Source organism: Salminus brasiliensis, chromosome 25, assembly GCF_030463535.1.
Source record: "Salminus brasiliensis chromosome 25, fSalBra1.hap2, whole genome shotgun sequence".
Lineage (NCBI taxonomy): Eukaryota > Metazoa > Chordata > Actinopteri > Characiformes > Bryconidae > Salminus > Salminus brasiliensis.
This window is the reverse complement of record NC_132902.1, coordinates 1,223,357-1,249,060: the sequence shown is the minus strand read 5'-3', so window position 1 is coordinate 1,249,060 and position 25,704 is coordinate 1,223,357. Positions and strand designations below refer to the sequence as shown.

Here is a 25,704-nt window from a genome sequence, read left to right as displayed (position 1 = left end):
TCTCATGAAATGCAGTTTCATGAGAAGCACACCTTGCAGGCTCTAGCAGCCATATAGAGATTTGGCTTTGCCTTTCTTACCAGCATATTTTTTTTACGGTGTAAAGGACATACAAAAAGAAAAAAGGAGAGGGTCCCCAGACGTACCAGGCGATAGGAGTGTGAGTGTGAGACGATAGGTGTCCAAACTTTTGACTTTTGGCTGTGCATCTTGACGTTTCGCTTCTGACTAACAGGGTGTGATTTATGGGAAGCAAAAACAAAACAAAAAAGAACCGCAGCTCGAGGAAGCTCGGCCGTAGCGTGGGCAGCAGGCCTGGAATTTTCCGCCCCTGCAATAACCGAAGGTACTGGTGGCTTCTGGGGAACGTCTTCGCGGGTGTGTTTGGCAAGGTGAGGGGGGTGTTTTGCCGTGTCTGGTCTTGTCTGGGAAAAAGCTAATGTTTTTAATAACTGAGCATGTCATATTTTCTCGCAACTCAAACATCTCAAAGCGAAACGGTTCCGATCTTTGACTTTTTTTCGGTCTGTTTTTTATTTTTCATTGGAGAAGCTGAGTAAAGATGCAGTTTGGGAAAAAAGCCAAAGCCATGCATTTTCTCCCCTCGTTAAATATGTCTGCACTCATCAGCCCTCAAACCTTTAAGACACCTTTGGGTCAAATGGGGTTAAATATGTGCTTTGAGCAGCAGCTCGGAAAAGAAAGAGCTGTCAGAGCCTGGATTAGTCAAAACCTGCTCTTTATACGAGGGAAGGCCCTGAGGCTGAGTGCTGGGGATCAGTCAGGAGAGCAGTTAGCGCACTGCTCTGGTGGCATCCCAAACGCTTAGTGGTTGCAGGACCATTATGAAGCAATTGTACTTTGAAATAACAGCATCGACACCGTGGTGATGGTACACTGACTGTAACAGGGAGAACTGTGTCTGCGCCATCGCCAATCCGGGCCCGGGAATGTGCTCGGGAGGTGCTCCGAGACTTCTCGCCAGAACTGTGGACAGTCCGAAAAGTACCGAAAAGTCGCTGGTACAGTCGCTGTCTCAGTCGTTGGTACAGTCGCTGGTACAGTCGCTGTCTCAGTTGCTGGGACAGTCGATGTCTCAGTCGTTGGTACAGTCGCTGGCACAGTCGCTGTCTCAATCGCTGGTACAGTCGCTGTCTCAGTCGCGGGTTCAGTCGCTGCTACAGTCAGTGGTTCAGTCGCTGGTACAGTCGCTGTCTCAGTCGTTGGTACAGTCGCTGTCTCAATCATTGGTTCAGTCGCTGCTACAGTCAGTGGTTCAGTCGCTAGTTCAGTCGCTGGCACGGTGGCTGGTTTGGTCACTGGCTCATTGTAACTGGAAGTGAGTGCAGAGACGAGCTACAACCAATGAGAGCGCGAGCCACGCGCTGTCCATAAGGGGGCGCTAAATGTCTTTAGGATTTCCTTTAGTAAATGCACATGTCCAGATACAAAGTATGACCATACGAACAAACCCAATCCCCTGGATCTCCAGGTAGGCAGTTTTTGGAGAGTCTGCCTTCCAAGTACCATGCAGACCCACTCCCTGGGTTTCAGTTTTCCGGGTTTTAATGAGCCACCTTGGCATTTTTCCTAGAACCCAAGATCCAGGGAAGTTCTATTACTCAGCATTCCGGCCTCAGCTGGGATTAGTGGATTAAGATGGACAGTTCCCTGTGAATCCAGCAGCAGTTCTAGTGCTGTGATGTAATTCTCCACTACCGTCAATGAGAGGCTTGAAAAAGAAAAGGTTGTTGTGGCCGAGTCAGGGTGTGTGTGTGTGTGAGAGTGTGTGGGTAAAAAGGGTGTGTGTTTTTATGGGAGGGTATGTATGCACAAGTGATGACATCAAAGCGCATGTGAGTCAGCACGTGTGTGTTGTGTAAGTTGTGTGTGTACAGTGTGTATGTACGCATGCATGCACTCGAGAAAGCGTCTGCGACACCACTTTACCTCAGACTCGGCCTGAACTGACTCGCAACTGGACCCCACACAACTGTTTCTGTCCTTCAGAGACTAAGACTCGACACAGACTCACTAGACACTAGAGACTCAGACTCAACTTAGACTCGTACCCCAGAGACTCAAGATTCAACTGGGACACAGATTCTGAAGACTCTTGACTGGACTCAGACTGTTGTCTCAACCAGGACTCAGACACTACAGACTCGGGTCTCAACTAAAATTCAGACTCACTGCAGAGACTTGAGACTCGTAGCCCAGGACTTTTTAACTCGTCTTGGACTCAGACCCTAGACAACGGAGACTCAACTTGGACTTGCGTCCCAGAGACTCAAGATTCAACTGGGACACAGATTCTAAAGACTCTCGACTGGACTCAGACTTGCACCTCACCTGTCTTAACCAGGACTCAGACACCAGGACTCGAGTCCTAACTAAAATTCGGAACCAGGGAACCCAATCTTGACTTGACTTAGACTCAGGCCCTAGAGGCTCGAGAATTAACTTGGACTCAAGACTCGACTCAGACTTGCACGTCAGAGACTTAAGATCAAACTGGGACTCTGAACACTAAAGACTTTTAACTTGACTTGGAATCAGACCCTAGACAATGGAGACCCAACTTGGACTTGCATCCCAGAGACATAAGATTCAACTAGGACACAGATCCTTGCAGCTCATTCAGCTTGAGACTCTTGACTCAACTTGGACTCAGACCCTAGGCACTCAAGACTTAGAACCCAAGTACTCAAGATTCCACTGGGACTCAGAACCTAAAGACTCTTGACTCGACTCAGACTCACACCACATAGAGACTTGAGACTCAGTTTGGACTCATACCCCAGAGACTTGAGACTTGACTGAGACTTAGACCCCAGAGATTCAAGACTCAACTTGGACCTAGACCCTAGAGACTCAAGACTCAATTTGGACTTGCAACCTATATACTTGAGACTTGACTCAGACTTGAACATCTGAGACTCAAGATTCAGCTTGGACTCAACTTGGACTTGAACCCAAGGACTCTTAACGTTACTTGGATTTGGACCCCAAAGATTTGAGAATCAGCTTGGACTCGGAACCTCAAGACCTTGACTCAAACCCTAGAGACTCAGGTCTCAACTTGGACTCAGACCCCCCCCCCCAAAAGACCTGACTCAGACTTGCACCCCAGAGACTCTATTCGGACGCCAGAGACTCATGTGTGTGTGTACAAGTGTTTCTGAGTGTGTTTAAGTGTGTGTGTGTGTGTGTGTGTGTGTGTGTGTGCTCACCCTCACCTGTTCCCGTAGCTGCCCCACTGCCCTCTCCTTCATGCTCCTCTCCTGGTCCTGCTGACCACTCCTGTGTCCAAACTCCACAAGCTGCTCCTGCAGAGCCCGGTTGTCTCGCTGCAGCTGCGCCACATGCTCCAGGAAGCCCCTCAGCCCTGTCGTTCAGACCCCTCAGGGCCTCCTGCGGCTCTGTCCTCCCTCCATAGGGCCCCCTGAGCACCACAAAAACCCAAAACACCACACCGGTCACACTCTGAGCCAGCGCCAGACACACCCCTGCCCAGGGCACGCCCAGCTCGGCTCACTGACCTGTTTACTTAGCAAATGTGTAGCTGCAACATGAAGAGATGTACTCGTGGAGACGTGGCAGCACGTCCTCCGGCAGGTCTCTAACAGGTTCTGGAGGCCAGAGAGAGTGGTCAGTCACGGACAGGGGGGAAAAAAGGCATTGTGGTCAGGGGAGCGGCCGGTTACGCAGTTTACATCACGAGGTTAACCCGAGCTATTGTACTCGCTGATCCAGGATTATGCTGAATTCACACACAGGCGCACTCACACACACACACACACACACACACACACACACACACACATATAGATAAAAGAGAGTGCGTGCTTTTTAGACTATAAAATACATAACACACACTTTTATTAGCATTAGCATTATGGTACTCAAGGGTGCACATACTTATGCACATAGGCATGCTCACACAGATAGGGTATACAGGCATGCACATAAACACACACACACACACATAGTCTCTCAAAGCAATGACTCAACAGGTTAAAGTCCAGTGTTTTTGTGGCTCTGGCTCTCTCTGTGTGTGTGTGTGTGTGTGTGTGTGTGTGTGTAATTAGATTCGTCACTCTGCGTGTCTGACTGTGTGTGTAGGTGCTTTGCAATCCAGTAATCACTGTGAATTAAACGTCACAACACCTTCAGTTTTATGAGCGCAAACTTTCTCACAGACGTCTGAAGCTCTAATAAAAGCTCCTCACAGAAGTTCTTCACCTAAATGGGTGATGAAGACGCTGCCTGATGCCTGATGAGACACGGTTCCACCAGAGTTCTGAGAAGAGCTCGGCTCTAGAACCTGCTTTAGAACAGATCATTAAAATGGTGGAGGGATACATGCTGCAGGGTGTAGTGCGGCTGACAGAAAGTAGTCCCTAAAGAAAACTGGATTAGTGGAGATTCTCTATTCACTATTTTACCTTCATCATCATCATCATCATCATTCCATATAAGACTCAGAAGACTTGTGTTGTAGCTGCACTGGTGGGTTTGGGTAGGAGATAAATTAGGGGCTGTATCTAGCACCCACCTGAAATACCACTGCAACACTAAGCAACCACCTGTGATCTTGTATATTAGAGTATAGGAATTACTTAGCATCAATAACACGATTTCACCCTGATTACACATTGCAAAAACCCTAGCAACCACCCAGAAGGACACAGCAACCACCTAGCAGCCCGACAGCAACAACCTGGTATTCCATAATAATTGCTCAGCAACACCAACGCTTGGCAAAATAGCTTCACTGTACTATTGCTTATTACGAATTGGACAAAAAAAAAAACCTAGCAACCACCTGAAATACCACTGCAACCACTAAGCGGCCCGGTAGCAACCACCTGCAATCTTGCATATTATAGCATATTCAATTATAGTAGAATTTACTATATGATGTGTTTAGCAACCACATTGCTTAGCAACTTTACCAGATTTTTCACTGATTACAAATAGGAAAAACCCTTAGCAACCACCTGGAATACCACTGCAACCACTAAGCAGCCTGGTAGCAACCACCTGCAATCTTGTATTATATTAGAATTTACTACACTATTAACCACATTGCTTAGCAATTGTAACAGATTTCTCTCTGATTACAAATTGCAAAAACCATAGGAACCACCCTGAAATGCCATAGCAACTACCTAGCAGCCCTACAGCAACAAGCTATAATTGAACATATTATAGTATACAGTGTTACAGGCACTATAGGCATTGCTTAGCAACCACATTGCCTAGCCTAACCTATAACAGACTTTATGTTATAATGCATATGCAAAACCTCACCTGAAACACCATAGCAACCACCCAAAAGCACAATATTATACTAGTATATTATATTTTACGTTTTAATTAGTATATAATTGAGCTCATGCTCAAGTAATCAGTGAAAAATAATAGCGGACCCGCTGACTGTGTATCACAGACCCCACAGACCCCTATATAAGAACCACTAGATCTATAAGGGAACCTTCTACAGCATCACCACCCGATTCAGGATTTCTAATGAACAGTAAATCTGTGGTTGGAAAGTTTCTCAGTCCGGCTAATTTGGAGTCATTTGAACCCCTTGAGACCTAGGAGGTGTATAACCCAGGTATTAATCCTAAAGCAGAAACTACTGTAAATTAACCGCCCGGTTTAACGTGTCTTGTGGAGTCCCACAAGGCTCTATACTGGGACCTCTGAAACTGATGCTAATAATTACAGTACAGTAACTGTGAAGAAGTGTGGGCTCACACTCAGGGTCCGAGGGGTTAAGCCTGAATGTAATGACATGACTAGCGTATAATCCGCTACGTCGTCAAAAGCGCTAATGCTGATGATTAGCGAGGTGTTTGCATTGGCACAGGCTGAAAAGTGCATGCTTATTCTACCCACGCACTGATCACCAGGTATTATGCTTGAAGACACACAGACACACACCAACACACACACACCAACACACACACCAACACACATGGATAAAGGCCAAACACATACACACACAAAAAAAAAAGGAAGCAAGCAAGGCCTTCCCAGAATGGGGCACTTACCAAAACACGCCCTCTTGTGCCTCTCCCTCTATCTAATCTGTCTATCTATATTTCGATCTTTTTCTCCCCAGCCCCGGTGATGTGTCCCGAGATGAAGCTCACAACGCTTCGTCTGGTCTCACCGGGGACCCGCCCTGTCCTGAGAGCGGCAGAAGGAGGCAGCTCCCTCTCTCTGGAACGGAGGGGAATGTAGCCTAGCCTGTTTACTCCGCTAAGACATCCACAGCAAAAACACTTCGGTCTCATGACGGCCCGGCCCAAGCAATTTCGGCAGTTTAAGCAGCTAATGGGCCCCCGGCGTGTGGCTACCTGCCTGCATAGCGGATTAGCGAGAAAACATGGCTAATGGCCCAGGGTGGCCCCTGGGAGAATGCATAGGTTTGGCCCTGACTACTGCTAAACAGTCCAGTTCAGTACAGGTCAGTGGACCGATCCGGGATTCGCCCATAGATACGTGTGTCTGACACCCTTCTGGTCGCTGAATGCAATCAAATCCTCACAGCAATGTTCCTCCAAAATCTTGTAGAAAGCCTTCCTCCCTGGAAAGCAGAAACAGTTAAACCTCTTAAGCCAAACCAGGCTACCGTGGGGATAACTTCAACTAATACTGACTAACCGCTATGGCTAACAGGTTTAACTGAAGCTAACACAGGCTAATTCGATCTAACGGGTTTAAGTTAAACCGTTAAACCTAACCTTAGCTAATAGTGTAACAGTTAGCAGGATATTTGTTAGGTACAGTCCATTAAGCTCCATCAACCACCCCGTTACGCAAAATTGTGGGAAAAGTGTGGGGAAAAAAACAATGTTTTTAAATAAGTGCATATATTTATTTTTATCTTTTCATTTTGTTCAATTGATTAGCATGTGTACTTGGCCAGGAATTTGTACCATGTGAAGAACTGCAGTCATTTTAGGAGGGCATTTACCACCCTGTTACATTTTACTATAAATATGGTTCCCACATCTGAATAAACAGAATAATATGTTGTGGATTGTTTTAAAAAGTGACTGCTGTTGACGAACATTTAGACATTTGCATAAAGGATCTGGCACCAGTTTCTAACAAGAATTGCATTATGGGCATTTGCATTAATGGTACTGTAGTGAATACACCTAAATTCCTGTGGTTGCTGTAGTGTAGTTTCACTTGTTGTCATTTTAATTGTTTGGATAAGCAAACTGTTCCCATCACGTATGTACATTTAGGTCTACGTTGGTAATAATTTATGGGTTAAACCAGTACGGTTGAAATTCCTTGTAAACATGTCCTACTTTCATCCAAACTGCAGGATCCGTCACAGTCTAGAGGAAGGTTGGTTCCCCTTTTAAGTCTTGGTTCCTCCCAATGTTTATCCCTTTATGCTCTCAGGAGGTCCTTTCCTGTAATTGTATCCCATGAGGGCCACACTTGTACTTCTGGGCGGGCTGCTTTGGGACAATGGCTGTCGGAAACTGAAACGGTCACCACATCAGACCACTTGAACTGGGTAACACTGCAGACACACTGTAGACCATCTCACATAATGGGCTTACGAAACAAAGAGCAAACCGAGGATTCAGCCTATGTTTTAAATCACTCCTGTTTAATTAACTTGAACACCTTCAGGGACTGAGCTTCGGTGCCAAAGTATACAAAAAATATAATTAAAGGAGTTTCTGGCATGCCGTTTTTATTGCAGTTACCCTCTTAGCCTGAGAAATCTTTAACATGCTGTAAGCTGTCGTACAAAACCAATCATGACGATGAGGTCTGCTACCGAGAAACCCAATGCAGGCTTCTGTGGATGTAGGCAGTAGTGATTTTCTTAATAATTTGTTTGTCAAATTTTCCAATTTTTCTCCCAATCTAATACCGCTAGTACAATTAACCCACCCGTTCCTGGCTCCCCCTAGCACGAGCAATGCTCCCGACACTAGGAGGGTAAGGACCTAAGACGTCTCCTTCGATACATGCAAAGCCATATAAAAGCACATATAAAGTCCCCAGCTTGTGCTCTCTTCGGCCCAGGATTCAAACCCATGACCCCCCGGGTCACAGTGGGAGTGCATTAGACTGCTGAGCCACTTGGAGACCTCCTTTCTGTCCAGTTCTACTTGTACATAGAAGGTATGGTATCTGGTTTCGGATGGTCAGGAACAACCCAAGTACCACCAAGGTCAAGCCAATCCAAATCAAGCCAGTTTTACGCTGCTATGTACTGAGAAAAGCAGCCGTCCGAGAATATAGTCGCCACATTGCCAAAGAAAACGCCTACTGGAGGAACGTTTAACGGTCAGTTGTTGACTGGCCACAATGAGGCATTCAACCCCAAGAACACTGTACCAACTGGCCTAACAGAGGCCTAGTTAGACATGTTTATATATCAGCTAGTTTATTTAACCAACATACACAAGGTCATCTGATAGTCTCAGCAGGTCCTATTCTAATCCATGTTCTACGGTGTAAAACCGAATTAAACAATCCAGATTAAACCTGAATCCTAGAGGCATTGTTATGCATGCCACCTGTCGTCATGCTAAGTGAACAACATTCAATGACAGGTGTGGCTCAGACACTTTAATGGTTTTCTGGTCTTTGACTTTGGCCTCAGGAGCTGAAATTTCGCCTGCTCAGGCTTTGAGAAGAGTTTAAAGACAAATTCTGAGGTAAAAGTTCGGCGCAGAAATAAGAACTGCTCAATTCGACAGACTGTGGGAATTAACCTGCAAGTGGCAATATGTGCTTTGGCATGACTTGTATGTATGTGTGTGTGTGTGTGTATATATGTGTGTGTAACGTTTCTGCAGGAGCCAAATCATGCATTTGGTTGCCCCACCCTGACACACCTGAGCTCAGGTACGATGATAATCACGTCAGGCATGCGACACAAAAGCATGTCGCTGTAGATACCAAACATTCCTTGCATTACACGCCTCCCTCCGCCCTCGCCAACAAAGTGAACACATAAACAGACCCAGACACAGGGGTCAGCCTGGAAGTGACCTGCCATTAGGAAGCTGACAGATGTCCATCAGTGGTGGACTTTAAAGATTACAGAAACAGTAACACCTGAAGTGCGAACACTGGAAGCCAGAACACTGCAGGGAAGCCTTCATAAGGCTACATGGCACCAACTTAAGCCTACTACATATACACTATATAGGCCTGACATGGGCCTACTTAAACATACACTATATGTCCAAATGTTTGTGGACACATTCTGCTACTTTAAGATGCATCCTATGCAGACACAAATGTGCAAATGCACACAAACACTCAAGGTGGGCACTAGGTGGTGCTAGGGAACCGTGTGCCAGCTTGTTGGGGCTCTCTGGGGCATTCGGTGATGCCTAGGAGTTCTGTTCTGTGCCACCCTGTTGTTGACCTCCGAGGCACTAGGTGGTGCTAGGGAGCTTGGTGTTGCCATATTAATGGATGGATAAATATATATGTCTGAGCTGTCAATCAGGAGCAGGAACTTCAGCCTAGCATGCTAACTTAGCATGCTAAGGCAGCACGGATGGGCTATATTAGGTCAACGTGGGTGCGTAGTATGGCTAATACAAACTACAGCTTCTCTGGCTAGCCCCCTTATCCATTAGCCCATGTTTATCTCAGGCTAGGACAGGCCAACGCTGGCTAACAGGTTTACAGGGTTACAGGGCTTGGAGCTGGTTTCTGTGACAAATGTAAACAGTTCAGTCACTGACTGTATATGGATATATTTCCAAAACAAACTTCTTTTTTCCAAAACAAGCATTCTGGTCTTCAGCCAGTGGGTGTTTCTTGTATCCCTCATGATGAAGCACCTTAAAATAACACCAGGATTGTGTAAAGCTACATTCTGAGGCCAGTCTGTTGGAGACTCAGGAAGTTATTCTTAGGTTACTGGACTGGAAAATGGAAACCTAGACTCTACAGACCACTGAAATTAATATGTGCATGAAAACGACCACTCATATGTTGTGTTAATGATGTCTTAGCTAGGCCTTAGCCATACAGGTTCCATAACCAGGCCATAATGCTACTGTAGATGTCCAGATGTCCAAACCCCATCTAATGAAAGCATTAGCTTGCACCCATCTAGTCCCTGCAGAGAGGAACTGCCAATAGAATAGGTCTCTCTGGAGCACATAGACCCGATGAACCTATTGGCACCATGCTGCCTAATAATGCCAGGCGTGGGTTTTAGAGAGGTATAAAGCCCCCCAGCATTGAGCTGTGGAGCAGTGGAGGAACTGGAATGTGTTCTCTGGAATGATGGATGATGGTGCTCCATCCGATTCCTTTGGGGATAAATGCTATCAAATACCCTTGTTTTCAGACAAAACAATGACCGAATAAGTGGGACAAGTGTCCCAATACTTTTGTCCATTTAGTGTAGCTCCACAATGAGACTACTGCACACACATTATAGGGTTTTTTATCTGAACTGGTTCTGTTGAGTGTTTCTAATAAAGTGGCCAGTGAGTGGACGCAACAAAAATAGGTGTTTCTAATAAAGCGGCCAGTATGTTGAAGCACCATCTCACCATTGATGGATGGTACTTTTGGGAGGAGTTGGGGATGAGATGTTCTCAAGCTCTGTCAGGCTGGATGGTTGGATGGGGACCATTGGTGGACAGCCTTGTCCCAGCCACTAAAAGAAAAAACCCCACAGCACGATGCTGCCACCACCATGCTTCACTGTAGGGATGGCATTGGACAGGCGAACCATTGGCATTGCCCAAAGAACCTTTGGCAGCACCTTTATTTTTGAAGAATGGTGAGAAGGCTGCTAGTGAATGGTCAGGGTCAGGTGGTACGAGCCATGTAAACAATCACCACCCACACCCCCCCCACCCACACCCCCACGTGAAACCCACACCCATGCACTGTAGTTGAATAGCCATACACACACACCATAAACAACCCATTCACTGCCTCCGAGACCATTTTCTGTTGGACGTGCGACGCTCAGGCTCTTGTTAAGTCAGAAAAGAGAGGGATTAGGGTTAGAAAGAGAGGACAAGCGAAGAATGTCTTCCCCTCCAGCTGACCCACCGGGCGTCAGTGAAAGGCTAGCGGCCTACAGTTAGCGCTGTGGCGCTTCAAGGTGAGACGGATCCGACGCTTTTGACAGATACATTCATCAAAAAGCAATTTTCCTCTTCCAAAATAAACACTGTCATGCAAAGACAAACATGCCGTGTACCGGCTTTTGTCTCCATTATCACCTGGATCTTTGCGTGTCACCACTGGCATCAGTGAGAGTGAGAACGACAGCGAGACGAGGGAAGAGAGACAGGCCTCATTAAATAAAGGGTTGGGCACAACATTACATGGACAAGAATTTCCCTTTCTCCTTTGGCCCGTGTTTATAGTTAATAGAGAGTCCTACAGAACCCACACAATCGGAGATTAAAAGGACGCTAAAAGGACAAAAGTATTGGGACACCTGCTCATTTGTTGAGTTTCTCCTGCTTTTGTTGGGGTAACAAGTAGGCATTCTCCTAGATTTTGGAGGAGAAGCATTGAATAGGACTCGATAAACCTATTGGCATCATGCTGCCTAATGCCAGGCAGGGGCTTTAGATGGTTATAAAGCCCTCCAACTGGAATGTGTTCTCGGGAATGATGGGTAATGGTGCTCAATCTGATTCCTTTTGGGATAAATGCAATCAAATTCCCTTGTTTTCAGACAAAACAATGACTGAATAAACAAGTGTCCCAATACTTTTGTCCATTCAGTGTAGCTTCACAATGAGACTACTGCACACACATTATAGGGTTTCCTTTCCTGGATAGAGAACCGATACCATCACCAGCTCAACACTGGGGGCACTGCCCGGAATTAGGTGGCATGGTGCTAATAGGTTCATCAGCTTTATCTGCTCCAGATAGTCCTATTCTATTGGCAGTACTTCTCCACAGGGTCTAGGCAAGCTGTGTTTGCATGTGCATTTGCACATCAGTGTCAGCAATGGGTGCAAGTGAAACTTGTAGGTGAATGCATTCATTTTATATATATATATATATATGTAGAGGAGGTTAGGCCCGCATTTAGCATCATGCTAATGTATTCTAGTCCGTGTTCTAGATAACAGCATGTGCTACAGTGTCCGAAACCACATCCTCAAGCCTATTCGAGACTACTGAACACCTCGGCACGCTTCGAGGAATAGTGTGTGATCCTTTAAGCCTGCGGTTAGCACCAGGCTAATTTTTTTAGGTAAAAGCTTCCATTGCTTTAAGCTTGCTCGTAAAAAAAAAAGCCCTTGCCGACAGTAAGTGATCAAGTAGTGAGTGGATCATTAGCGTGAGTACGTTAGAAGGTCAAGAGATGTCAGAACAAAGAGCAGGCAAGAATGCAGACGGTGAACGGGCGGGGGAATGGGCGGGGGGACCGGCTGAGTGTCAATCATTAAAAGGTGGTTATGGGTTTCTGTGTGAACAAAAGGGAAGAGGAAGCCCTTGGGTTGGGGTTTACAGGTGGAAGCAGGATGTAGCCGGGACGAAACCTGCTGCAGGTGGAATTTGGAACAGGTTTGGAAGGTGATTATTCCAGGCCATTAAAGCGATAAACATGAACTGGAATAGACCTTAAAAAACGGTGAAGAATCCCTTGAAGAATTACAAAACCTCATAAGCGAAGTTGTAGCGAGCGTCTGCAGTTCACGTTTCCAATTTGAAAGAATTATAATAATAGAATATATAGAATAGAATTTATAATAGAATAGAATATAACAACAAACACCAGCATTTAAACGCTAATGACATCTAATTATCTCTGATTTGTTTAGCTATATGGTTTAGCCCTGTCGCTAAAAGGGAACACTTGTAATTACGTTGTAATTAAATCGAACGTCTAATATATAATTCCAAATGCTTAAATCAAATGGGAAATTAGCATGTTGCCAGTGCCAGCTCTTCTAAAGCACCCCAGCAGCAACTTCTGGAGCTAGCGAGGTGCTAACGGCCTAGCATACGCCACACCATGTTGTTTTTTTTTACCTCAGGCTTGCGCTATGTATTGATTTTAGAGCGATAAAACAGAAAGTGAACCAATACAGTGACCAAAGCGAACCACATCAACAAAGCTAAGCTGCCACATTTGAGACTTAGCCAGCTAGCGACTCTGAGGGTGGCTAAACTTGCTGTTAGCTGATCGATTTACCCTTACAACTTTGATGAAATGACAAAAGCTACACCCGGTCTACCCTAAAAGTGTACGGCTAGTCAACTTTACGAAATTAAAAGGAAAAAACGTAATGTACGGAATTAGCCTCCTGCTAGTTAGCATGCTTAGCATGTGCCGGTTTCTGTAACGTAGCTGTTTTGGCTCATTTAGCTGATTTTGAACCCCCAAGACCACTCAGGTCAGGTCTAGTGGAGCAGGGAGATCACAAAATTGTGCAAAAACCCTATTCAACGTACATACACTAAATGGACAAAAGTATTGGGACACCTGCTCAATCATTGTTTCTTATGAATTCAAGGGCATTAAAGAGTTTCTCCTGCTTTTGTTTTACTAGATTTTGGAGCATTACCCCTCTATCAAAAGGGGTGTCCACAAGTATTTGGACGGTAGTGTACAGCAGCTTGGGTTTAAACGGACGTCTAGGCCTGTCTGCGTTCTGTCTGTGTTTCTGGCATAGCTACTGTCCCTTTCACCGAGGATGATGTACTGTTGACAGGTACTGTACTGTGGTGAATGAATGACATCATGGCTGCCTCAGAGTTTATTTAAAAGAAAGAAAAGAGCTTCAGAAAGAAAGCCTGTAGAAAATGGCATTAGCGTCTAGGATCTGAATGGTGGCCCTAATCCCTTCTTCGCCCTCCTCTAGCAGTCCCGCCGCTAACAAATTAGCTACACCTCTCGCCCCTGCGGCCTGAATCACCTCCGAGTCGTGTGATGATGTGCCGCATTAACACAAATCGCCGAGGATTTCGCATGTACGGGGTTTAAAGTACAGGTTCTGGCGAGCGAGAGAAACCATTAGATGGCTTTGATCCGCTTTGATACCCGAGCGCCTCGGGCGAGAGAAGCAGCCGTCTTTTCTCCGAAAATAATTACGGCAGGGAGTGGCACCGATGTTTTTCAAAAGGAACAAGGTTGGGCACATACCTGAGGCATCAGGCTTGTCACAGCAGCTGTTGAAGCCGTACAGTTGGCCCGATCGCCATCAGAGGGTGGTGTTCACATCCAAGGCATCGGACTGTGACAGCTGGAGAAAAAAACAAAGCCCGTACGTTGACAGGCAGTCGGAGGGATAACTGTTCAGACTGGCTGCGGTTTACGGCCATTTGCGCTACAGTCCCCTATGCTGAAGGTAGTTCCGCTGATTACCATCTGAATTCACTCCGGTTCATCGCAACGTAGCCATGCGGGCTCAACTTTCGCTCTCTAGAAGATTAGCTAGGCCTCATGCAGGTGGATTTACTGCATAGGGGGGTTGATTAAGGCATGTGATAGGTAGTAGGCTAGTTCTAAGTTCAGGTTCTTTAGGTCTGAGATAAGGCAGATAGTGCGTATGTAAGGACTGGGTGGTGTTGTGAGGCATCTCTCCATGGGTCAGTTGGTTGGGCTGTAGGCCGCGATCTTCTAAACAGCGGTTGCATCAAGGGGAATCGAATTAATCTTAAAATATCTCGGCACAATTCAGTGGTTGAGATGGTGTGAAACGCTCGGTTCTAGATAACCTCCCCCAGAGGTTCTCAGAGCTGCAGAGCAGACATCTGAGGCTCTCAGAAAGCTCCAGAAGAAAAGCTCCTCACAGAAAGTTCTTCCACCTAATGGAGATGCAGACGCTTTACCAGAGTTCTGAGAAGGTTCTGGGTCTAAAATGTGTATTTAAAATCGCATATCATTAAAATGGTGGAGGGATACATGCTGCTTGCTGGGTGTAGTGCGGCTACAAAAAAAGTAGTCCCTAAAGAATAACTAACTGTATTAGTTGAGATTCTCCACTATTTTACCGTCATCATCATCATCGTCATCATTCCATATAAACCTCAGAAGACTCGTGTAGCTGCACTGGTGGGTTTGTGAAGGGAAAAAAATATTCATGGCGACCGACGCCAATTGGTTCGCCAGTGTAAAATCGGTACGTTTCTTAGGCAACTTTTAATTGGTGTAATTTTCCTTTAAGGCCCATGGCATTGCTCATGTTTCCACACAACATGGTGTCATGTAGTTCCAGAAACCACACAGGAAAGGTCACAGGTTTATATCCCATCATGCTACAGGAACAACGCCCTCCAACGCACTCATTAAACAAGGTATGACCCAGAGTGCAACAGCGTTACCCAACCTTGCCCCTGAATCTGTCACCTAAATCCAACCCTAATCAACGGCCTCTACAACCGGCCCAACAGGACTTCTGCTTAGCATTAGCCGTTAGCTTTTAAGGCTGCTAATGAATGAACGCATTCAGCTACTTTAAGCTGCACCCATCGCTGGCACAGATGTGCAAATGCACACACAGCTCACAGAAGAAGTACTGCCAATAGAATAGGACTCTCTACAGAAGCGGATCAACATGATCATGAACCGATTGGTACCACTGAGAAGGTTATCTTTGGGTTATATACCCCACCTTCTCTTGAGGGAGTAAAAAGAGACCCCACTTTCTTCATGGGTTATATACCCCACCTTCTCTTGAGGGAGTAAAAAGAGACCCCACTTTCTTCTTGGGTTATATACCCCACCTTCTCTTGGAGGAATATGAAGATACCCCACTTTCTCCTTGGGTTATATACCACACCTTCTCTTGGAGGAATATGAAGATACCCCACTTTCTCCTTGGGTTATATACCCCACCTTCTCTTGGAGGAATATGAAGATACCCCACTTTCTCCTTGGGTTATATACCCCACCTTCTCTTGGAGGAATATGAAGATACCCCACTTTCTCCTTGGGTTATATACCCCACCTTCTCTTGGATGAATATGAAGATGCCCCACTTTCTCCTTGGTTTATATACTCCTCCATCTCTTGGAGGAATATGAAGATACCCCACTTTCTCCTTGGGTTATATACTCCACCTTCTGTTGAGAGAGCAAGAGAAGTGTCAGTAGCAGGTCAACAGTTTATTTTTGCTTTAGTTCACGGTACTGAAGGCCATTTGTTTTTATTCGAGGTCCAGTATGTATTTCTTGTTGGGGTCCATAGGATTCTAGTCCCGCTACTGACTGGACCGTACGTACACAGCGCCCCTCTGGACGTCTTCTAAACCCTTTGTCTTCAGTAAACTGTCCTGTAGAGCATGGCAGTTAAGAATGCAGTAGCTTCACCCTTTGGACCCATCGAACCACCTAAGCCAGCAGTACTTGTTGCGCTTGTTTGGACTGCTGACTGAGTTAATTAGCCGTATTTAGACTTCACTCTTCACACCTCTCACTTTCAAAAGTGCTGATGAAAAGAGCTGCATTCCCTCTTTGCTCATCAGCTTGTCCAAACCACAATCACCTCCCCACAGGGACATTTGCATTATTCTAAGGCTTGTTAAGCAAGCAGTCAGTTCACACCGTACTTATCTCCGCAGTGTCTTCGGCTTTGTGTAAACCCCAATCTTTCATTACACAATCGCTGATTTGTACTCATCAGTGGCCTCTTTCCAAGCCTGTGCCGTTCATCTCAGGCTGGAGGATGGAGTCCATAGACTAAAGGTGAGGTGATCTGGTTGGTACAGGGAGTGGTCTGACCTTTATGATCTGATTATGCCGTGAGAAAAGGCAGAGAGAGTGCGCGTGAATACGTGTGTAGGCATAGACCGCATGGACAAAAGTATATGGACACCTGAGAGTCTCTACTGTCCAGAGAAGAAGGGAGGAGGCTTTCTGTTAGGATTTCATTGACTGCATTCACCAACAAGAGCGATCGATGGTGAGGTCAGGATGTGGGGCGATCACCACCCCACCCCACTCCACCTCACCTCACCTCATCCCCAACTCCCCAACATCAGGTTTATCTGCTCCAGAGAGTCCTATTCTATTGGCTGCACTTTTCTACAGGGACTAGATCAGCTGTGTCAGCAGTGGTCACAGCCTCTGGTGTTACCTGAACGGTACCAGGCAATCGAGGCAATCAAGGGCCTACCATCTGCCTGGCAGTGATCCCCCGGCAGTAACCCAGGTGGACCACGTTCCAAGGTGGAGGTGAAGGCTGACATACAGCCGCCGGTAGCAAAGCTAAACTCGCCGGGTTATCCTCCTCTTCCCGTCTCCTCGTGATGCTATGGGAGTTATCGGTAGGCACGCAGACTGTAAAAATAAAAAAAAAAAGAAAATAGTTTTCGGGCACACCTGTAGGGAGTGCCACACGCTTGGCGACCTTCGTCTCACCACGCCCTGGACACTCCTGGATAGCGCCAGGCACACAGCTCAGACACTTAGATAATGATACTTCAGCGTATCTTAGGCAGCCTTCTCTTCTTCAAGTTCTTCTGGAAGACTGCTACAGATACCCCAACGTCTCTTAGGGGAACGTGCAGATACCCTACTGTTATATGCATTATATACCCCACCTTTTATTGCAGGAATAAAAAGATACCCCACTTTCTCCTTGGGTTATATACCCCACCTTCTCTTAGAGGAATAAGAAGATACCCCAATTTCTCCTTGGGTTATACACCCCACCTTTTATTGCAGGAATAAAAAGATACCCCACTTTCTCCTTGGGTTATATACCCCACTATCTTTTAGAGGAATATGAAGATACCCCACTTTCTCCTTGGGTTATATACCCCACTATCTTTTAGAGGAATAAGAAGATACCCCACTTTCTACTTGGGTTATATACCCCACCTTCTATTGCAGGAATAAGAAGATACCCCACTTTCTCTTTGGGTTATATACCCCACCTTCTATTGCAGGAATAAGAAGATACCCCACGTTCTCCTTGGGTTATATACCCCACCTTCTCTTGGAGGAATTCTCCTTGAAACGCTCTGCTGATTCAATAACTGCAGAGCTCCGAACGCACTGTTAGAGCTGCAAAGTGGGACCAGCTCCATGTTAACGCCCACCCTCTTTCACCACACTGACACCAACATTCTCTCAGGGGGGATTTACAGACACCCACCCTCTTGGGTCACTTGGTCAGTACACAGTAATAGCCTCTACATGGAGGCTCCAGCCCAGTCTGGTGGGTCATTTGAATACTGGTTTGACTGCTTGGGTGCCACACCTTCCCAGTTCACCCTCCTGACTGGACTGATACTTCACCCATTTACCGGTTCCTCCACCCAGCATGATTGTTTGCATGCAGGCCTATGGGTTTCTCTCCCCCCCCCACACCCCCCCCCCCCCCCTTCCTCCTCCTCCATGGACACCACATGTCCTCTGATGATGCCCCACCCTCTCTGGGTGGGGTGTGTGTGGGGGGGGGGGGGGGTGTATATACATATATATACAGCTCCTCTCAGGCTGGAGAGCATCAGTAGCAGGTGTGCTTCACCCTCGTCTTAGGTCTTCTACTCCACCTTCACCTCCAGCAGCAGCACCACCAGCAGCATGAGCAGCACGTCCCTCTACAGCTTCTCGAGCGCACGCCCGCTCTCCGCACGCTCCCTCAGCGGAGGCGCGTCCAGCCGCGTGTCCATGGGGCGCACGTCCATGGGGAGCGTGTACGGCGGCGCGGACGGGCGCAGCGTGCGCATTTCCTACGCCGGGGCCGGAGCCGGGCTCGGGGGCGCGCTGGATCTGGGCGGCGGGCTGGATGGGGGCTTCGGCGCGGGCCTGAACGAGAAGGCCACCATGCAGAACCTGAACGACCGCCTGGCCTCCTACCTGGAGAAGGTGCGCTCTCTGGAGAAGGCCAACGCGCAGCTCGAGCGCCAGATCCGCGAGTGGTACGACAAGCGGGCGCCCACCACGCGAGACTACAGCCACTACTACGCCACCATCGCAGACCTGCGCAAGAAGGTGAGCGTGTGTGTGTGTGTGTGTGTGTGTGTGTAGGGGGTATTTATATATTAATAAATCTGTATTATATTTTATATAGGATTCATTTAAATAATCATTTGATTGTTTAACAAGAAAAAACAAACAAAGACTTTTAAAATATAAAAAAAATATGAATCAAAGTTTCCAAATTTGACATTTTAAATCAATAAGTCAATAAATCTAATAAATAAGTCTAAATCAGTTTATTTTTTCAATCATTTCAATTATTACATCATTTTTTATTTTTATTTATATGTTGTTTAATAAATAAACATATAAACCAACAACAAAACAATTACAAATAAAACATATATTTATATATTTTTTGCATTTAGAACATTTTCCAAAAAAAATAATAATAAAAAAATAGGAGACAAAATTATTTCTAAATAATTTACATTTTACTAAATAATAAATCAGTACAATTACTTTTTCTATTTAATCGTTAAAACATACAAGCAAACAATAAGTAAAAAAAAACAAACAACAACAACACTTTTAACAAAATACTTTTAAAAGTTAAGATACTTTTTTTTTATTTATGCAGTCGTCTGCAAACATTTGGGCAACTCTGTTCAAAAGGTGATTTTAAAAGATGTTTTTAGCAGAAATAAGTGAAATAAAATGATAAAATGTAACATATGTAATGTGCCATTACTTTTGCACGCCACACTGAATAGGTTGTACTTTATGCAGTATGTTACATTTAGCAAAATTATGTTTCATGTGCAGAGCTGTGTCTCAGTAGAGGATGCAACTTATTTACATTCAGAAAATCAACAACACATAAAAAATGTATTAATTTATTGCGAGAAATAAATAGTTTAGACAATTATCAATATCCCAAAAAACTATTTTAAAATATTATTACTTAAATTACTTTTCTTAATACTTTTCATGAGTTCAGATTGTGGGCTTTCGGAGTCACTATTTCAGTACCATCACTTTTTGCTGCTTTGGTATCCCTCAAGGCTACGTCTTTGGTCACCTTAATTTGGCTAGTATTTTTTTCCTAAGTTAAAATAAAAGGTATAAAAAGGTACAAACAGACATGTTTCCTGTGAATCTTAAGTTTAAGACCCAAAATACTGTAAAATCATGTTTTATGTTAGCATGTTAGCATTTTAACATAGCTACTTAGCATAGTTTCGAAACGCACTCTTCACTCTTTAGTTGAAAACTGAAACTGAGCTTGAAAACAATCCAGTTTAAATTTGTCATGGTTGTGATGTCACAGAAACCAACACATTTACACATGTCCACCATGTCCATTCAGTTTCCAGCAGTTTAGCCCCGCCCACTCATTCTCACTGAAGCTATAAAGAGTGTTTCATGGTTTGCAGCTTAGCTTCCAAATCAGTACAATATTGGACCCTTAGTTACATACAGAACATTGCGTTTAAAGGGCCGGTGTCCCACATTTCGACGCCCCCAACAGGATAACGTTAGAAAGATGTAATTAGATTAAATTTAAATTGCGTTGACGGCAGAAGCCGGCGTTGAATTTTGGTTGGAAATCAAATTCACTTGTCCAGGTTGACATCAAGCTCCAACGTTGGACAGATGTTCAGTTTTGGTTGCGATGAAAAACGTTAGAATTTCACGTTGGGTGGACGTTAAAATTATGACGTTGGGCAGACAATTCTGGTATTTTAAGTCTGTATAACGTTGGCATGTGACATTTGGAAGAACTGAACTGACCTTCTGTATCTTCTCCTCCTCAGATCAGTGTTGCCAGCCTGGACAATGCCAGGATCGTCCTGCAGATCGACAACGCCAAACTTGCAGCTGAAGACTTCAGAGTCAAGTGAGCACAAACTTCTCAAAACTTCTCAAATGCTAATGACTTTTCTGGTAAGGCCAAACTGGGCCTCCAGCAACAGTCATGCTACCCGGCCTAGCCCAGTTTCTAGCCCATATCTTACCTCAGATATACCGTAAAATTTACTTTCTCAAACCGTGTGGAGGTGTTTAGCTATCTCTAATAGCTATATCTGTGTAAATACACTGTTAGCTATAAACATAAAAAAACCTACTAACAAAAGTATTAAACTCATCCTTTAGTCCATAAATATCTTTTACAACAAGTTACAGCAACAGATGTGATACCAGGTCGGTTTTCAGCCCACATTTTACCTCAGATATACAGTCAAAGTGTTGTTAGCAGCTAGCTTTAAATTTTACTTCAGGAAAACTTAGTTGTGTAGAACTTAGAAAACATGACCGTGACGTTTTCCTGACTGAGACTGAGTGTGAAATCTTAAGAATATCAAGCTAAATCGAAGACATGTTCACTGTCCTAGGTTAGCTTCTTAGCCCTGGAGCTACAGGGCTGCTATATCTAGCAAGTAATGGAAGCTAGCTTCGTGCTAACTGCAGGTCTAAACCACCACGGACTCTCCTCAAAGCACGTGGAGGTCTGATAGGTTTGCTCATGTGGTTTCTGGCACTGTAGCCATTTCCCTGTTAGCCGTAAACATGACTAAACAGACTTAGCTTAGCTAAAACAGCACTAGAAGCCAAATTCTGGCCATGCTTGTCTACTGAAGCACCTAATAAGACTAAGGGTCAGGTGATCTCCGATGCTGACTTCTCGTCTGTCATCAGGTTTGAGAACGAGTTGGCCATGCGCCAGTCCGTAGAGGCCGACATCGCCGGCCTGCGCCGCGTCCTGGACGAGCTGACCATGACCCGCTCAGACCTGGAGATGCAGATCGAAGGCCTCAGGGAGGAGATCGTCTACCTGAAGAAGAACCACGAGGAGGTGAGATTGTGGTTAACAGTGATTTGCATATTTTTTGCATATATTTGCATATACATGTATATATTCAGAAAATCCTCCCAACGTTAATCCCGTCATGTTTATGACCCTGTAGGAGATGGCGGCTCTGCGCAGTCACATGTCCAGCAGCTCGGTGAACGTGGAGGTGGACGCTGCTCCTCAACAGGACCTGACTCGCGTCCTGCAGGAGATCCGCGCACAGTACGAGGGCATCGCCGACAAGAACCGCAGAGACATGGAGGCGTGGTACAAGGTCAAGGTGAGAACAGCGCATTTAAAGGGCCACAGAGAGTCCCACAGTTTGACGTCCCCTGCAGGACATCGTCAGAAAGACGTTAAAGTTTAGGTGAAATAATAATAATAATGATAATTTAAAAATGAGTTGACGTCAAAAGCCAACATGGAACAGACGTTGAATTTTGGTTGCTTAAATCGGTAGGATTTCACGTTATAACGTTATATTAGGATGTTAGCGTTATAACGTTGAGCAGACGGTTTTTTGTTGGCCAGTTTTACATCAGTTTGACGTTGGCATGTGACGTTTGGAAGATGTTGGATTTTGGTTAGTGAACATCACTCACATTTAACACCGACAAAATAGCAACTTCAGCTATCGCCACTATTCAACGTTAAATTGACGTTGGCATTTGGTGGTTTCGCGTCATGAGAGTAGAGAGAGTGATCTCGCCTCTGATTGGTCGAAAAGCGTGCACCAATGTTATTATGCCTTATGTGACGGACTGCGCGTCAGCGGTGGCTTTAGTCTAAGCTGCCGGGACTAAAAGAAGAAAAGACGTTAAAAAGCGTACATTTTACGCTAAACACTGTTCGTAACGGTCAGTTAATGGTCAGGGTGGCTTTTTGAACATATCACTGACCTGTCTCTCTCTCTCTTTCTCGCTCCCTCTCTCTTTCTCGGTGTCTCTCGGCCAGTTTGACGAGTTGAGTAAGCAGGTGAAGACGAGCACAGAGGTCATCCAGACGTCCCGCAGCGAGATCAGCGAACTCAAGAGAACCCTACAGTCCCTGCAGATCGAGCTCCAGTCTCAGCTCAGCCTGGTACGCACACACACACACACACACACACACACACGCACACACAAACACACTAGAACACATTAGAACATATTAGACCACAGTGTAAGTGTGTTATAGCTCTTTCTCTCTCTCTCTCTCTCTCTCTGTTTGTCTCTATGTCTCTCTCTCTTCCTTGCTCCTATTGTATGAATTACATCACTAAATCACAACTTGACATCTTGACCCTTGACCCCCTCACTCATCCTCTCGCTCTCTCTCTCTCTCTCTTTCAGAAAGCAGCTCTGGAGGGCACCCTGCACGACACCGAGTCGCGCTACAGCCTCCAGCTGAATCAGCTGCAGGTCGTCATCAACAACCTGGAGACCGAGCTGAGCCAGATGCGCATAGACATCGAGAGGCAGGCCAGCGAGTACAAGATACTGCTGGACATCAAAACCCGCCTGGAGCTGGAGATCGCCGAGTACAGGAGGCTGCTGGACGGAGAGGAAATCAAGTAAGCATCGAAGATCTCAGGCACATGAACCCATTCCCGAAAGTTTGCGGACACCCCTTCTAATGAACGCATTCATTCAGCTACTTTACGTTGCACCCATTGCTGACACAGATGTGCAAATGCACACTGTGAAATACTGCCAATAGAGTAGGACCCTCTACCTAATGCCAGGCGTGGGCTAGAGGGGTGTAAAGCCCCCCAGCATTGAGCTGTGGAGCAGTGGAAGAGCTGTGTTCTTGATGGGGATGATGAGGTGGGATGGTGATCATCCATCCAGCATCCTGACCTCACTAGCAAGTGCTCTTGACCCAGAATGCAATCAAATCTTCACAGCAATGCTCCTCCTCCAAAAATCTAGTAGAAAGTCTTCCTCTCTGGACAGTAGAGACAGTTACTCCAACAGAAGCAGGATCAGCTCTTTTAATCCCCTTGATTTCAGAAGAAGCAGTGAAACAGTGTGCAGGTGTCCCAATACTTTTGTCCACATAGTGTAAGCAGTGTAGTATACTGTGATATAACCTGACAGCATCCACTTTTGTCTTGCAGGAAAACAACAGTGACGAAGGTGATCGAGGTCACTCCTCCTCCTCCTCCTAAACGTGAGTCATTCCACTGTGTTTTATTAGCTTTTATTAGCAGAATGCTAACAAATACTGAATACGGCTGAATACGGCTAATATTAATATCTAGGTAATGTATACTGTGTATCACGATTGCTCTGTCGTCCACGTCCCCTCTGGCATCAGCGGAATGTGGGTTGCCATTGTTATTCCTTTGGGAGGTGCTCAGTGTATGAGAAGACAGTCTCTGGACACCTTCCCTATGATGGCTTTACAACATCCCACAAAGTTAGCGCTTTTCGAGATGCTACCACTGCCCTTTGCCCGATACCCTATTGCCATGTCCTTCGGGACATCAGCCAGATTGCTTCATTTGGCCTTGGCGATGGTTCTGCGCTCTGCTACAGCTGACTGGTGTGCTCGCCTATTGATCCGTGCAGCAAACCCTGTCAGGACATAGCATCTGGGATGGGGCCAAATTCATTTCCATAATGTTTAGACATGGCTGTGTGTATATATATATATATATATATATATATATATAATTATATATGATTTAGGGTTTGTTTGTTTTTCTAATGCCATCTCTCGTTCTCTCTCTCTCCTGCCCTCTACAGCTGAACCTGTGGTGACCAAGCGCGTGCGGACAGTGGTGGAGGAAGTGATCGACGGAAAGGTGGTCTCCCGCACTGAGGATGTGGACGTCGAGGTGTTGAAGAAATAAGAAAAAGCACACAGTCCAGCAACAGCAACAGCTACGTCAGTCGGACTCTAAATGTGGGATGAAGAGGAGAGAGAGGCTTTAATGTATTAGGAAATCAACATCGATCGCCCTCTCATTAACATCCATGTTTGTATGTTGAAAAAACACTGAAATAAAGAACCAACCAAAGTGCCAGATCTGTGCAGCCTGCTATTCATTTTGTGTATTCTTGTTATATATCATACAGATATATATATATACATTACATGTCCAAATGTTTGTGGACACCCCTTCATACATGGAAATGTTTTTGCACATTCGAAATACATTAACACACTATAAATGTATGTTTGAACACATTGTTTATATGGAATATATATACTGTATATATTCAAATATATATTAAAAATCTTAAAATAAATGGGAAAATATTAAACACATATGTAGCTTAGAGAATATAATCAAGTTAAGGTAATAATTATTAATAAGTTACGTTACTAGAAAATAAACACGGCAAAAACAAGGTACAGATACACAGTAAAGATGCAGTTGGATCTATATTTATATTTTGATTTTTAATCAAAAACTAATCAAGAACTAATACAGTACTTTAAAAATATATTTCATTTGTAATAAAAACATATTTGGACATATTATTTCATATGTGCCAAGTGTATTATATTTTATAGATTATAATATATTTATATTTAAATAAGATACATTGTTGGCCATTTTGCACATATAGCAAAACTACATATTACATCTAAATACATATTTAAATACATATATAAGATTTTTTTTATGGTTTCTTGAGTCTATATATTTCATTAAACAAATGCTTTAGCAAATTGGGCTGCTGCTTTTCCTTTCGGGGTAGCTGAAACTCTAGCTAAACTGGCTGCAGAACTTCGAGCTGTAGGAATAACATATAAAAAACAACAACATGGCTAAAAGGCTATTTTTTTATTCCAGTCTGATATGATTTAATCTGTAGTCTCACTGACCTCAGTCTATTAGGTTCACTAAATGTTGTCTGAACCCAGGGCTTTTATTTTGATATGATGTTACCCCTGATTTTTTTGTTTCTCATTTGTACATTTTTTAGCACATTCCAACTAACTCTAGTCTTCTGCCTAATTCTTGCCTCACTTAC

At 44.9% G+C, this 25,704-nt stretch overlaps 2 protein-coding genes across 2 annotated transcripts in view; one reads left to right on the top strand and one right to left on the bottom strand.

Annotated features, from left to right (window-relative positions):
• Positions 1-18,044, bottom strand: part of krt222 (keratin 222) — a 30,751-nt gene extending 12,707 nt beyond the window's left edge. The window contains 4 exon segments of the mRNA XM_072670866.1: positions 3,234-3,386; positions 3,388-3,486; positions 17,129-17,292; positions 17,948-18,044. Coding sequence (XP_072526967.1) covers positions 3,234-3,386; positions 3,388-3,486; positions 17,129-17,292; positions 17,948-18,044 — 513 coding nt within the window.
• Positions 18,045-18,499: 455 nt separating this feature from the next.
• On the top strand, positions 18,500-24,740 carry krt97 (keratin 97). Its single transcript, XM_072671687.1, has 8 exons — positions 18,500-18,954; positions 20,700-20,782; positions 21,583-21,739; positions 21,852-22,016; positions 22,691-22,816; positions 23,068-23,288; positions 23,835-23,887; positions 24,466-24,740. The coding sequence occupies exons 1-8, from the start codon at positions 18,544-18,546 to the stop codon at positions 24,570-24,572; spliced, it is 1,323 nt and encodes a 440-aa protein (XP_072527788.1). The 5' UTR covers positions 18,500-18,543; the 3' UTR covers positions 24,573-24,740.
• Positions 24,741-25,704: the final 964 nt, after the last annotated feature.